The 15,428-nt window shown below is 40.3% G+C and overlaps 1 protein-coding gene across 10 annotated transcripts in view; it reads right to left on the bottom strand.

Annotated features, from left to right (window-relative positions):
- The window catches only part of TRPM6 (transient receptor potential cation channel subfamily M member 6), a 167,325-nt gene that overhangs the window by 117,056 nt on the left and 34,841 nt on the right, over window positions 1–15,428 (bottom strand). For 7 of the 10 annotated variants that reach the window (XR_004272629.1, XR_004272630.1, XM_032290908.1 and 4 more), the window contains exons 4-5: window positions 6,253–6,430; window positions 1,491–1,704 (exon numbers count right to left, since the gene is read on the bottom strand). Coding sequence is in view for 7 of the 10 variants with exons in the window: in XM_032290908.1 (XP_032146799.1) it covers window positions 1,491–1,704; window positions 6,253–6,430 (392 nt within the window). In the remaining 3 variants the exon portion in view is untranslated. Of the gene's footprint in view, window positions 1–1,490; window positions 1,705–1,863; window positions 1,972–6,252; window positions 6,431–15,428 lie in introns of those variants that run through there. The other 3 variants (XM_032290907.1, XM_032290906.1, XM_032290909.1) reach the window with 3 other exon arrangements.

Genomic DNA, 15,428 nt, shown 5'->3' with positions numbered 1-15,428 from the left:
GCATTAAGTAAAACAAAGCATGACATTCAGTTAGTGATTCAAAGAAAAGCCTTGCCCAAGCCTGGCTTTTTAATGAATGATGTGAAACTTCCCTACCCACCCACTTTTCATACTGGAAATCAAATAAGAACCATACAATGGACTTAGAACTCTGCCAACTTCAGTTTCTTCCAAGAATGTGAAACAATCTCTATAAAATATGCTTGATAAACTACTGTGTTACCTATTCGTGACAGGTCAAGTCCCTTGGTTTTATTTTGCTTTGTTTTTTCAGTCATTCACTTCCTTCATTTCTTTTCAGCCAAAAGAAACTTTGTTATATCAGTACAAGGTGCTAAATGCTTAGGCAAATGTTCAGATCCTGGCCCCTAGTACATAATCAGAAGGAGAGCTAACACACTGACTCATCCTAACCTGTAAGGCAAAATATCAGCATTCTACAGGTGCTACAGGCAGTAAATGCTGGAGAAACTAAAAGACAAAAGTGAGTAGCTCTAGTTGAGATATTCAAAAGGCTGTCTCATGGGTGTGTTGGCATCTCATGTAGATCTTAAAACATGGACAAAATTTGACAGGAGACACTGGTGAGGGCATACCAAATCAAAAGAGAGAAAAGTATAGAGAAGATAGAAAACCACAGGTGAGTAACAAATTGGTAAGAGACAAGAGTTTATGGAATCACTACTTCTCAATCCTGGCTGACATGTTTCAGAAGCTCCAGACTGAAAGCCTCTAATTCATCTGGGGAAGAGTGTGTACTTCTGTATTTTAAAAGCTTCCTAGGTTGTCCTTATGTGCAGAGAGTTCACAAACACCAAAGCAAAGAAATAAGGTCAGAGCCCACCATAGGCAGTTCTTGAATTTCAGATTTCAAGAGGTATAAAAGAGTCAATGATTGAGATGGTGAGTGTTTCGGCAATCATATAGTTTAAAAAAAAAAAAAGTGTCTACTCATGCCCAAAACAGGTAATGCGAGTTTTACCCACATCACTCATTTCCCAAGTCTGAGAAATTCATAATGATTACATGAGTTTAGCAGAGTCCAGGACCACACACACTATGCGCTTGCATGGATTCGATGTCCCTTCTAGCCTTGCTATAGTTGGGAGCTCAGGAAAGACTATTTTCTTTTCCAGAGGTTTATCTGAAGTTATGTTAAAATAGTATATTCTGACAATGGTAAATGCGCATTCCAGGAAAAACCTGTGGTTCTTCTGGGTTTATTCTCTAGTCACTATGCTTTTCATCTTTCTTCCTCACGGCACCACATATCCTAGGAGCGCTGCAGAGCAGAGATTAGGTGGCACACTACATGATTCACAGTTAGAAAGAAGAAAGAAATAAGAGAAAGAGAAGAAAGAATGAAAGAACAAAAGAACAGAAGGAAGGAAGCAAGAAAGGAAGGAAGGAAGGGAGGGAGGGAGGGAGGGAGAGAGGGAAAGATGGTGGGTGAAAGGCAGGGAGGGAAGGAGGGAGGGAGAGAGCTTTACCTGTATTGATGCCTTCAGTTATTATCCATGCTCCTGTTGTCTCTGCAGCTTTAATCAAACCTTGGCTGAAAATCTCTTTAAGTTTAGAGGGCATCGTAAAGTTCTGGATGCCCCCATGTACCGAGATCACCAGCTTGGGCCGTTCCATTTTCCACTCTTTCAACATTAAATGTAACAGATGATCCAATTTTGTATCATAAGAAGTTCGAATATACTGCAAGAAAAGCACATATGGGTGAACACAACATAGTAAAAAAGATATGCCAGGCACAGAAACAATGAGCACACAGCAGGGCAACTGAAATGGCCAAAATCTAAAAGGAAGTATGTGGGATCTCTTTAAAGTTCATCTTCATGTAATGGAAATATTTACTTTTAAAAGATTCCACACTCCTATTAAGTTCCTTCTGGGAATTACGAGTCACTGTAGGAAAGCTTCCTCTGGTTTTTAAGGCTGGCCCACCAATGCTCTCCAAAGAACCTGGGGTGAGACAGAAATACTTCAAATAGCAAGGTATGGTAGCTCACGCCTGTAATCCCAGCCCTTTGGGAGGCCAAGGTGGGCAGATCACCTTAGGTCAGGAGTTCAAGACCAGCCTGGACAACATGGTGAAACCCCATCTCTACTAAAAATACAAAAAATTAGCCAGGTATGGTGTCATATGCCCGTAATGCCAGCTACCTGGGAGACTGAGGCAGGAGAACTGCCTGAGCCCAGGAGGCAGAGATTGCAGTGAGCTGAGATCATCCACTCCACTCACGCCACTGCACTACAGCCTGGGCGACAGAGCAGGACTCCATCTCACAAAAAAGAAATGCTTCAAACAAATGGCCAAAATCACTATGTCAGCAAACCTTTTCATCAGAAGCTATAACAAATAGGTGAAATGGGATTTTGCATAAATGCTATGACTTTCCATTTACTTAACCATTTCACATATTCGTATAATTTAATTAAGATTCAAGAGCATGGACATTTAATTTATTGTAAATTTTATCTTCTAATCATTCTCTTTATTAAAATTGCAAATTTTACCTTCTAACTATTATTCCTCTGAAAGCACTTTCATTCCAAAATAAATACTTTTCATAAAACAGTCATCTCTTTAATAGTCAATGTAAGCAAAATAAAAGATAAGGGAAATCAAAGCCAGCAGGTAGCCCCAGAATCATTTTTTATTTTACCTAAGATTGTACTGCATGGCTGGCTTGCTTTTTCCAGCAAATGCAGATTATTCAAATGATATTGAGATGAGTTCACCTCCCTCAAACCTATGTGAACCAACAGCAAGAATAAGCCAGAGTTATAGAAAGAAGTAAGGACAATAAGAAACCATGAATTATGAAACAGAACAACCACAGGCGAAGATCTCCATACATGCAAATAGGAATTATCACATGATCCTCCAGAACATGATAGCAATTTAAAATAATTTCCCATGGATCTTTGAAATTCTTTTTTTTTTTTTTTTTTTGAGATGGAGTCATGTCACCCAGGCTGGAGTGCAGTGCTGCAATCATAGCTCACTGCAACCTCTGTCTTCCAGGTTCAGGTGATTCTCTAGCCTCAGCCTCCGGAGTAGCTGGGATTACAGGCCCATGCCACCACACCCAGCTAAATTTTGTAGTTTTTAGTAGAGACGGGGTTTCGACATGTTGGCCAGATTGGTCTCGAACTCCTGACCTCAGGTGATCCACCCACCTCAACCTCCCAGAGTGCTGGGATTACAGGTGTGAGCTAACACACTGGCCTGAACTTCTTGATACATAATTCCTTTATTCCATAATTAAAATATTAAAATTTCTGAATATCAGGAATAGTGCAGCTATTGAAAAATGTGAATAACATAGAAAGAATATAAGAATAACCATGGCAGAGCATGGTGGTTCACACCTGTAATCCCAGCACTTTGGGAGGCTACAGCAGGTGGATCACCTGAATTCAAGAGTTCAAGACCAGCCTGGCCAACATGGCGAAACCCATCTCTACTAAAAATACAAAAATTAGCTGAACGTGATGGTGCATGCCTGTAGTCCCAGCTCGGGGAGGCTGAGGCACAAGAATAGCCTGAACTTGGGAGGCAGAAGTTGCAGTGAACTGAAATTGAGCCACTGCACTCCAGCCTGGGTGACAGAGTGAGACTCTGTCACACACACACAAAAAAAGAATATAAGAATAACCAGGACTCAATTGATAAGTGAGGTATCTGAGCTGCCATGGTTAGCAGAAAAAAATACAAATTGACTCTTGTGAAATGCTTTCTGTTGCTCCAAATAATAAGTAAGTACAGAAGAGCCAGTGCTGGTTTAGTTCACCTTCTCCAGAATGCACTCTTCCTCTCAGGCATCCCTCTCCTTCAACTGTAAGTCCTTTTGTCCTGTGAGATATTTCCCCTTGAGATTTCAGGAAAAACAACCTGAATGAACTAAATTATCTGCGTGGGTATTCTTTTCTCCAAAGGCCAGCTGAAGACTATGCTAAAGTTTAATGGAGAGTCTCTGCATCTATAATCATTCTTTCCTATCTATCGCCTTTGTAACTAACATCGTTAGGCAGATTCTTACTGGCAGAAATTCACTTCAAATCCTTCATGGAATGAGATGAGAGAGATAAACAACTGAGAAGGAATTCAGCAGAGAGAGAAATAAGCAGCTCTCCCAAGCTTCCCTGCAGCTCAGCATGAACCTGAAGTAAGAATCTGGACCTAAATATGAATATTTTCTTCTCTTCTTTGACATCAAATAAAATGCATTCGGGTAATCACTTTTTGTTTGTTTGTTTCTTTGTTTTGGCTCTAGTACTTGCCATAGATAGGTAGTTTATAACTGGAGCCTAATACTAAATATAAAACATATTAATTATCAGGATTACATGCCTGTAATCCCAGCAGTTAGGGAGGCGGAGGGGGGTGGATTACCAGAGGTCAGGAGTTCAAAACTAGCCTGGCCAACATGATTAAACCCATCTCTACTAAAAATACAAAAATTAGCTGGGCATGGTGGCAGGTGTCTATAGTCCAAGCTACTTGGGTGACTGAGGCAGGAGAATCGCTTGACCCCAGGAAGTGGAGAGGCTGAGGTTGCAGTCAGCTGACATTGTGCCACTGAACTCTAGCCTGGACAACACAGCAAGATTCCATCTCAAAATATTCCATCTCAAAAAAATAAAAAAAAACCTTTGGGACTTTGGGAGGCCAAGGCAGGTGGATCACGAGGTCAAGAGATCGAGACCATCCTGGTCAACATGGTGAAACCCCGTCTCTACTAAAACTACAAAAAATTAGCTGGGCATGGTGGCGCATGCCTGTAATCCCAGCGACTCAGGAGGCTGAGGCAGGAGAATTGCCTGAACCTAGGAGGCAGAGGTTGCGGTGAGCCGAGATCGCGCCATTGCACTCCAGCCTGGGTAACAAGAGTGAAACTCTGTCTCAAAAAAAAAAAAAAAAACCTTTGGGACACAGTAAGTGTGCGTACCCAGCAAATATTTGTTGAAAAGTGCATAAATGAAGGTATTAAGAATAGGCCAGGCACAACGGCTCAGGCTGTAATCCCAGCACTCTGGGAGGCCGAGGAAGGTGCATCACCTGAGGTCAAGAGTTCGAGACTAGCCTGGCCAACATGGTGAAACCCCGCCTCTACTAAAATAAAAAATTAGTCAGGCATGGTGGCACATGCCTGCAATCCGTCTACGTGAGAGGCTGAGGTGAGAGAGACACTTGAACCCAGGAGGCAGAGGTTGCCGTGAGCTGAGATCACACCATTGTACTCCAGACTGGAGACAGAGCAAGACTACATCTCAAAAAAATAAATAAACAAAAATAAATAAAACATAAGGGCAAAAAAAGGAAAAATAAAACAAGGGAAAATTACACACAGAATTATATGAGAATTAGCTTTCAAGAAAAATTGGAGAAGAGGATGAAGGCAATGTTTCTGTCAACTAGAAACATCAACAAGGTTAAATGCAAGGACTAATAACTGTGAATATAGCGTATTACAGAACTGTATTATGAAAATTTTTTAGGATTGAACTATTAGAAACTAGCACTTCAGATCTAGCCAGCTGATGGTCACACTCCAGGGAAGGGCTGACTCAGAGCTTTCCTGAGGTGGGCTCTCCCTGCAGTTGCTCCAGAGAAAGCTGCCTCTAATCAGGCAGGAGGTGGTTAATATACTCAAGAGAAAACACCTAAGGAATAGCTAACCTGTCAATACTATGCAATCACATGCAAAATTGCCATTTTTGGGAATGTGGAAACCTAAAAGCTGAAATATTATCATCCAGTGGGTGCAGAGAGAAATTCCCCCAAAGTCTTCACAAGAAGAGGCTCTCACAAAACTTGGGAGATAGAACAGTGGGAAATTACTGGTAATTGTTATGGTCATTGTTCATTTAGGAGCAACTAAAGCCTGCTCCTTGGTAATAACTTTTCTGCATTCCTTAAGAATCAATAAGGCAGTGGATTGACAATTGTCCCCAGGGCAATAAGCCATTCTCTTCTGCATAAGTGTAAACTTGCTGAAAGCAAGAGGTCACTCAAATAAAGAGCTGACCACACCACACCAAGGAAAGGTACAATGCCCTTCAGACATAAAGGAAAGGGGATCAAGCAATTTGTCTCAAGAGAGTCAATATCATGGATCATTTCTGCAATGAAACCAGGTCATCCCATTATCTATACTTGGAAATACAAATTGGAAGACACATTTGGAAGTTACCCTCTGTGTGAAACCAGCAAAACAATTTGGGTTATTAGCAAACCTTGGCATGGTAGGTGTGCTCTCCATCTTGGAAATTAATCGTGCCAAAAGTATCTGTCGGGCTTTTCGTTGTGTGCTTTTCAACAGACCATTGTTCACTTTCTTTACCCTGAGCAGCTGAGATGGTCCAGGCATAATCTATCCCAGCATGATCTCCAATCAGTCGGCCACAGGAACACCTTACATTCAAGACAAAAAAAAAAAACTCACTTCAAAATAGAAAATAGATGCAATGTTCCTACCTTTTTCTAGAGTAATGTATAGATGCCATACAGTATGTCTTAAAACTTCATAAGATTTATGTTAGATTTCTAACATAGGACTGTCTTCTAAGTTTAGAAACACTATTAGTGGTTCTCTCCCTTGGCTGCCCATTAGGATAATTTGGGGAATTTTTTTTTAAATGTAGGCATACCTTGGAGATATTGAAAGTTTGGTTGCAGTCCACTGCAATAAAATGAATATGGCAATAAAGCTAGTCACACAAATAGTTTGGTTTCCCAATGCATATAAAAGTTATGCTGACACCATACTGTAATCTAGTAAGTGTTCAATAGCATTATGTCTGAATAACAATGTACACACCTTAATTAAAATAATTTATTTCTAAAAAATGCTATCAACCATCTGAGCCTTCAGTGAGTTGTAACCTATGTGCTGGTAAAAGGTCTTGTCTTAATGTTGATGGTTGCTAGCTGATCAGAATGGCGGTTACTGAAGGTTAAGGTGGCTGTGGCTATGTCTTAAAATAAGATAACAATGAAATTTGCCACACTGATTGACTCTTCCTTTCACAAAAGATTTCTCTGTAACATGTTATGCTGTTTGATAGCATTTTACCCACAGTACAACTTCTTTCAAAATTGGAGTGAATATTCTCAAACTCTGCCACTGTTTTATCAACTAAGTTTATGTCACATTCTAAATCCTTTGTTGTCATTTATACAATGGTTATAGGATCTTCACCAGTAGATTCCATTTCAAGAAACCATTTTCTTTGTTCATCCCTAAAAAGCAACTCTTCATGTAATCAAGTTTTATAATGAGATTCAGTCACACCTTTCAAACTCCAGTTTTAATCCTAGGTCTCTTGCTATTTCCAGCAGCTTCTCCAGTGACTCCCTCCACTGGAGTCTTGAACCTCTCAAAGCTGCCATTCATGAAAGTTGGGATCAGCTTTTCCAAAACTCTCATTAAGGTTGCCATTTTGACCTCCTCCCATGAACCACAAATATTCTTAATGGCTTCTAGAACGATGAATCTGTTCTAGGAGGTTTTCAATTTACTTTTTCCAGAACCATCAGAGGAACCACTATCTACAGAAGCTAAAGCCATACAAAATGTATTTCTTAAAATAATAAGAGTTGAAATTCAAAATTATTTCTTGATCCATGGGCTACAGAATGGATGTTGTATTAGCAGGCATGAAAACAACATTCATCTCCTTGTGATACTTTCATAAGAGCTCATGGGTGACCAGGTCCATGGTCAACAAGCAGAAATATGTTGAAAGGAATATTTTTTTAAAGCAGTAGATCTCAATGGTGACCTTAAAATATTCAGTAAACCATACCATAAACGGATGTACTGACATTCTGGCTTTGTTGTTCCATTTATAGAGCACAGTAAATTTAGTATAATTCTTAAGGGACCTAAAATTTTGGCATGGTAAATGAGAGCAGGCTTTAACATAAAGTCACCAGCAATGATGCTGATAGACTTGCTTGATCCAAGGTTCCCACAAACCTCCAATTGTCTCCTTACAAGAGAGTCAACCAGTCCTTTGAAGCTTTGAGGCCAGACATTGACTTCTCTCTAGCTATGAAAGTCTTAGATGGCATCTTCTTCCAACATAAGGCTGTTTGTCAACATTGAACATATTTGTTTAGTGTAGGTACCTCAGTGATCTTAGCTAGATCTTCTGAATAACTTGATGCAGCTCCTCCGTTAGCAGTTTTTGCTTCACTCTGAACTTTTATGTTACAGAGACAGCTTCTTTCTTTAAACCTCATGAACCAACATTGGCTAGCTTCAAACTTTTATTTTGAAGCTTTTTCACCTCTCTCAGTCTTCATAGATTGGGAAGAGTTAGGACCTTGCTCTGGATTTGGCTTTCATTTATGGGAATGCTGTGGCTGGTTTGATCTTCTATCAGACCACTCGAACTTTCTTCATATCAGCAATAAGGCTGTTTCTTTCCTTTTTTTTTTTTATCATTTGTGTGTTCACTGGAGTAGCACTTATAATTTTCATCAATAACCTTTCCTTTGCATTCACAGCTTGGCTGTTTGGCACAAGAGGCCTAGCTTTCAGCCTAGCTCAGCATTCAACATGCCTTCCTCACTAAGCTTAATTATTTCTAGCTTTTGATTTAAATTGATATATGTGAGACTCTTCACTTTACTTCACTAAGTGGCCATTGTAGGATTATTAATTGGCCTAATTTCAATATTGTTGCATCTCAAGATAGAGGGAGGCGCAAGGAGAGGGAGAGAGACAGGATCAGTCAGTGGAGTAGTCAGAACACATAACATTTATCGATAGTTTGCCCCCTCTTACATGGGTGCAGTTCATGACACTCCAAAACAATTACAATAGTGACATCAAAGATCACAGATTAAAGAATGTCGTAACTGATAGAACAATGATGAAATGAAAAAGTTGAAATATTGCAAGAATCATTAAAATGTGATGCAGAGACAAGAAATGAGCATGTGCCATTGGAAAAAATGACATTGATAGGCTTGCTCGATCCAAGGTTCCCACAAACCTTTAAATTACAAAAATTGCGCAATGTCAGTTAAGCGCAATAAAGTAATACACAATAAAATGAGGTATGCCTGCACCAAACATCTCTTGTATATTCATGATCATAGCAGCATTATTCTGAATATCCACAAAGTGAAGCAACCCAAATATCTATCAGTGGAGGAGTGGACAAACAAAATGTAGTATATAAATACCAAGGCATATAATTCAGCCTTAAAAGGAAGGAAATTCTGACATATGCTACAGCCTGGAAAAACCTTGAAGACATTATGCTAATTAAAAGAATCCAATTATAAAAAGATAAACAGGCCAAGTTTAGTGGCTCACGCCTATAATCCTAGCAAGTTGAGAGGCTGAGGTGGGAGGATCGCTTGAGACCAAGAGTTCATGACCAGCCTGGGCAACACAACAAAACCCTGTCTCTACAAAAGAATACGAAAACTAGCCCCATGTGGTGGTGCGAGTCTGTAAATCCAGCTACTCAGGAGGCAAGAGAATCACTAGAGCCTGGGAGGCAGAGGTTGCAGTGAGCCGAGATTATACCACTGCACTCCAGCCTGGGCAACAAAGCAAGATTCTGTCTCAAAACAAAACAATAACAAAAGTAAAAATAGCCGGGCGCGGTGGCTCAAGCCTGTAATCCCAGCACTTTGGGAGGCCTAGGCGGGTGGATCAGGAGGTCAAGAGATCGAGACCATCCTGGTCAACATGGTGAAACCCCGTCTCTACTAAAAATCCAAAAAATTAGCTGGGCATGGTGGCGCGTGCCTGTAATCCCAGCTACTCAGGAGGCTGAGGCAGGAGAATTGCCTGAACCCAGGAGACGGAGGTTGCGGTGAGCCGAGATTGCGCCATTGCACTCCAGCCTGGGTAACAAGAGCGAGACTCCGTCTCAAAAAAAAAAAAAAAAAAAAAAAGGAAAAATAATTTATCATGTTATGCATAATCTACAACATGTTGAATAAAACCAACAAAAATACAAATATAGAGGGCAGGAATTATAATTTAGATGAGTAAAAAGAGCCTTTCTGACATTTTGGGATGGATGACTTGAAAAAATATTTAAGTAAAAAATAAATAAAAAGAGCCTCTCTAGGAAATCAATTTGACATCAAGACAGTTCTTATTTATTTAAAATTAATATCAAGAAGCAGAGAAAATTTGTCATTTATTATAAATAATTGAGTACAGTTCCTACTGTGACTTTTACCTCACCTTGGTTAATCAACAGATAAGTATTGGCCTTAGCTGCCTGGATATTAAATTTCTGTTTTCTTTAGCTTTCTTGTCAATGCAAACAAGTCAATTTATGGTCCAGTACATGAATAGACATTTAAGATGCAAATTGTTTGCTTCTTTTTTTTCCCCTATAATTAAAGCACATTCTCTTATTAAAGGGAAATTTATATTTCTACATTTATGTACCTCTTTTGCAAGAAGAGCCCTATTATATCATTTTAAAGTTCTTGCCATACCTAATTCTCATTTAAAACAATTATATTGTTTTCTGGTATGAACTATAGTAACAAATTTTGCCTTTTTTGAAACAGATTCTCGCTCTTTTGCCAGGTAGCAGGCTGGAGTATGGTGGTGCAATTTCGGCTCACTGCAACCTCCGCCTCCCAGCTTCAAGCAATTCTCCTGCCTCAGCCTCCCAAGTAGCTGGGACTACAAGCATGCGCCACCACACTCAGCTAATTTTTGTATTTTAGTAGAGACGGGGTTGCACTATGTTGGCCAAGATGGTCTTGATCTTTTGACCTCATGATCGGCCTGCCTTGTCCTCCCACAGTGCTGGGAATACAGATGTGAGCCATCGCACATACAGTAACAAATTTTTAAATGAGAATTAGATAAGTATAGCAAGAACTTTAAAAACTGAAAACATGTTTCTTATCTATATTTTAGAATTTTTTTTTTTTTTTTTTTTTTTTTGAGAGAAGAATCTTACTCTGTTGCCCAGGCTAGAATGCAGTGGTGTAATCTCTGATCACTGCAACCTCCGCTTCCCAGGTACAAGCAATTCTCCTGCCTCGGCCTCCCAAATAGCTGGGATTACAGGGTGCATCATCACACTCAGCTAACTTTTTTGTATTTTTAGTAGAGATGGGGTTTCACCATATTGCCCAGGCTGGTCTTGAACTCCTGACCTCAGGTGATCCGCTCACTTTGGCCTCCCAAAGTGCTGGGATTACAGTCACTTCAGCCTCCCAAAGTGCTGGGATGCACATTTCTAAAAAATTATCTTCATCTATTAAAATCTTCAGACCTGGGCTTGTCTAGAAGTTCTAAACAGCCTAGTCACCTATCCCATAGGTCTACAAACAACACATGGCTCCATGCACTAATCTACCATGACATTATTCCTTTCCTACCTTGGGTATACAGACAAGGTGCTGGGCAAGGCCACAATTGTCTTTTCACAGTTAGGTGCTACTACGCACCCACCATCAAGGACACACTTCTTTTGCAACAAAATTTTTCTTTGAATTATTATCAGTTTTAACATTCTCACTTTTTAAAATTTTTACTTTTTGAGATAAGGTCTCACTCCATCACCCAGGCTAGAGAGCAGTGGTGTGATCACGGCCCACAGCAGCCTCGACTTCCCGTGCCCAGTGAATCCTCCCACCTCAGCATCCCGTGCAGCTGCAACTACAGGCACAGGCTATCAATCACCCCCGGCTAATTTTGAGTTTTGCCACGTTGCCCAAGCTGGTCTTGAACTCCTGGGCTCCAGGAATCTTTCTACCTTGATCTCCCCAAAGTGTTGAGATTTTTAATCATTATTTTAAGGTGTTAATTTGCATTCAATATTGTCAAAACCAGGCTGGTCTGTTGCTAGTAGGTTATCAGAACTTACTAACATTAGTGTCACTAAAGTTGGCATACAACCCCCCCACTGCTATATGTATAGATACATAGTCAAAAACAAAGTACACTCTAAACCATTGTCATTCTTGATTTTAAGGGCCATAAGTAACTTTGTGTCTCTGATTAAAGTTACGAAGCCTACACTCAAGAACACTGAAAAATAAATAAATAATAAAATTATGAAGCCCATCTCAAGAAAAAATTATGTATGTAGTAATAGTTCTCCCTCATATTCAGGGCATATGTTCCAAGACCTCCAGTGGGTACCCAAAACTTCTGATAGTACCAAACCTAATTGCTGTCAATCAGAACAGGTTTCTGTTCATGTCTTCCACCCATAAATGCAATGGCTTTTTCATCTTAATTAAGTACTTATCAGAATTATGGCCCTGTGACCATAATTTTGCAACTGAAGGTGCAGTAGTAAAACTAGCATGAACTTCTTTTTCCTTCTTCACAGTTTCATGGATAGAAAATGGGTTCATACCACAGATGTTAGCAACCTCGGCTAACTTTTCTTCTTACTTTTCTGAGAACTTTCACCTTTTCACTTAAAGAATGCACTTTATGGCTCTTCTTTGGCATGTCCAAGTTGCCTGCATCACTACTCTTGCACTTTGAAGCCATTATTAAGTAAACTATGGGTTACTTGGATCCAAGTACTGCAATACCTAGACAGTCAATCTGATAAGCCTGACAGCTACTAAGCCACTAACGGCTGGGGAGCGTCTGCAGCATGGCTAGGCTGCACAAAGGAATGATTCATGTCCTGGGTTGGACAAAGCAAATGGCAAGAGATTTTATCATGCCACTCAGAATGGCATGCAATTTAAACCTATAAATTATTTTTATCTGGGATTTTCTATTTAATATATTTGGCCCACAAGAAATTGAAACAATGAAAAGTAAAATGTCAGTAAAGTGGGGACTACTGCTTCCAAATTTCTAAACCTTCTTTTATTAAAAATTGCATCCTGGTCCACAGTTCCCCACTAACCACCCTGTCTCCAGTGAGATGGTGACACCCGCAATGCCCTGCCTGAAAGAGTCAATATTATTGACAACTTTTCATTCTAAATTTCAGTGTCTGTATTCTGATGTACAATTAATTCCATGGACTATGTAATGTGCAGTATACATTAGTAAATGTTATATTTAACTTTTACATATCTGCTTATCTGATGACAAATATATCTAGTGAGAAGAAAAAAAATGTAAAGAAATCTAGACAGGAACAGAGCTCAATTTCCAAAATGTCCAAAGACACAACAGAGACAAATACATTCGAGCACATGGTGAAGAAAGGTGGCTAGCCATTATGGACTCAATTATTTTCCAACAAAATTCATATGCTGAAGTCCTGACCCCTAATATGGCTGTATTAATTACCTCCTTAAAGTTAAGTTAAATTCGGCAGGGTGCAGTGGCTCACACCTATAATCCAAACACTTTGGAAGGCTAAGGCGGGGCAGGGGGGTGGATCACTCGAGGTCAGGAGTTTGAGACCAGCCTGGCCAACAAGGTGAAACCTTGTCTCTACTAAAAACACAAAAAATAAGCCAGATGTGGTGGCGGGTGCCTGTAATCCCAGCTACTCAGAAGGCTGAGGCAGGAGAGTCACTTGAACCCAGGAGGCGGAGGTTGCAGCAAGCTAAGATTGTGCCATTGCACTCCAGCCCAGGCAACAAGAGAGAAACTCCATCTCAAAAAAAAAAAAAAATTAAGTTAAATTCAGCCATAAGGGTGGAGGACTAATTTGATAGAAATGATGTCCATAGAAGAGGGAGAGATCCCAAGGATGTGTGCACAAAGAGAAAAACCATGTGAACACACAATAAGAAGGTGGCCATCTGTAAGCCAAGGAGAGAGACCACAAGAGAAACCAACCCTGCCAACAACTTGATCTTGGACTGTGAGAAATACATTTCTCCAGAGCTGTGAGAAATGCATTTCTGTTGTTTAAGCCACCTAGTTTGTGGTATTTTGTTATAGCAGCTCTAGATGACTAAAATCCTGGCTATAGAAAAGTGACTTGCAGCTGACAAGCAGTGCTACCCAAAAACAAGAGCTAAAATGCCGCAGCCTAGGTCACAAACAGGAAGCACCTAGGAAGCGATGTGTCCTGGAGCAAAAGCACTGGACCAGGAGATGGCCAACACCGTGCAAATCTCTACTCTCCCAAAGCCTCTATTTCTTCAACTGCAATAATGTAAGAATTGGTTGGACAAGGTGGTCTCTAATACCTTTCCTTTCCTTTCATTGAATAACTGAGAACCTGTGGCAATGCTCACTGTCCAGGACCCTCCTCTGAAAGAGCTGATCAGTAGGAGAAGGATAATTACTGTGCAGCTACTGTACTGAGCAGCATGTCCAGGTAGCACATAATGAGAAGTTATAGGGGAAACAGAAGTGTCTATAGCTTACAATCTCTTCAGAGAACTAGAAAAGAGCCAAGCATGGTGGCTCAAGCCTGTAATCCCAGCACTTTGGGAGGTCGAGACAAGGCAGATCACCTGAGGTCAGGAGTTCAAGACCAGCCTGGTTAACATGGTGAAACCTCTTCTCTACTGAAAGTACAAAAATCAGCTGTGCATGGTGGCACATGCCTGTAATCCCAGTTACTCAGGAGGCTGAAGCAGGAGAATCTTGGATTGAACCCAGGAGGTGGAAGCTACAGTGAGCTGAGATTGGGCCACTGCACTCCAGCCTGGGCAACAGAGGGAAACTTCGTCTCAAAAAAAAAAAAGAGAGAACCAGAACAAATACAGGTGATGAAAACTTCAGCGTATGTACAAAGCAACATAAGACCAGGCACAGTGGCTCACGCCTGTAATCCCAGAACTTTGGGAGGCCAAGACGGGTGGATCACATGAGGTCAGGAGTTGGAGACCAGTGTGGCCAACATGGTGAAGCCCTGTCTTCACTAAAAATACAAAAATCATCTGGGTGTGGTAGCACATGCCTGTAATCCCAGCTTCCTGGGAAGCTGAGGCAGGAAAATTGCTTGATCCTAGGAGGCAGAGGTTGCCATGAGCTGAGATCACACGATTGTACTTTAGTCTGGTTAACAGGAGCAAAACTCAAAAAAAAGGAAAAGAAAGTAAGAATATTGGGCTTCCATATGGAAAGGTTCTTAATGTAAAGGGAAGCACAGTAATCCCAAATTACTGTGAGAATATACATAATCATAATCTACTAGTGAGAATGGTGTCATCTAACCATATTTTGGAACAAGTGTCACCCTTCGAAATCAAACAGTATCTGTTCAAATACAAGGCAAACAATAATTCATCTGCCTGGCTTTTTCTACACAGAACATAAATTGAGGTAACCACATCTGGAGAGATAATGCATTATGCTTTCATAGGACAGTTCTTTAGTGCAATTAAGTATATTTCTAGTCTAATTATCTATTTGATTTGACTTTTTTTTTTTTTTTTGGCAATTCATTAAACTGTAGCAAGGTCCCACAGAAGAAACAGATCTCCAAAATCAAAAAATATATATTCATGTTTGCCCCTTTAGTTCCAACTT

The sequence above is a fragment of the Sapajus apella genome, unplaced genomic scaffold (genome assembly GCF_009761245.1).
Source record: "Sapajus apella isolate SASKATOON/1434 unplaced genomic scaffold, GSC_monkey_1.0 scaffold24, whole genome shotgun sequence".
NCBI classification, from domain to species: Eukaryota; Metazoa; Chordata; class Mammalia; order Primates; family Cebidae; genus Sapajus; species Sapajus apella.
This window is presented reverse-complemented; position numbering and strand designations above follow the sequence as displayed.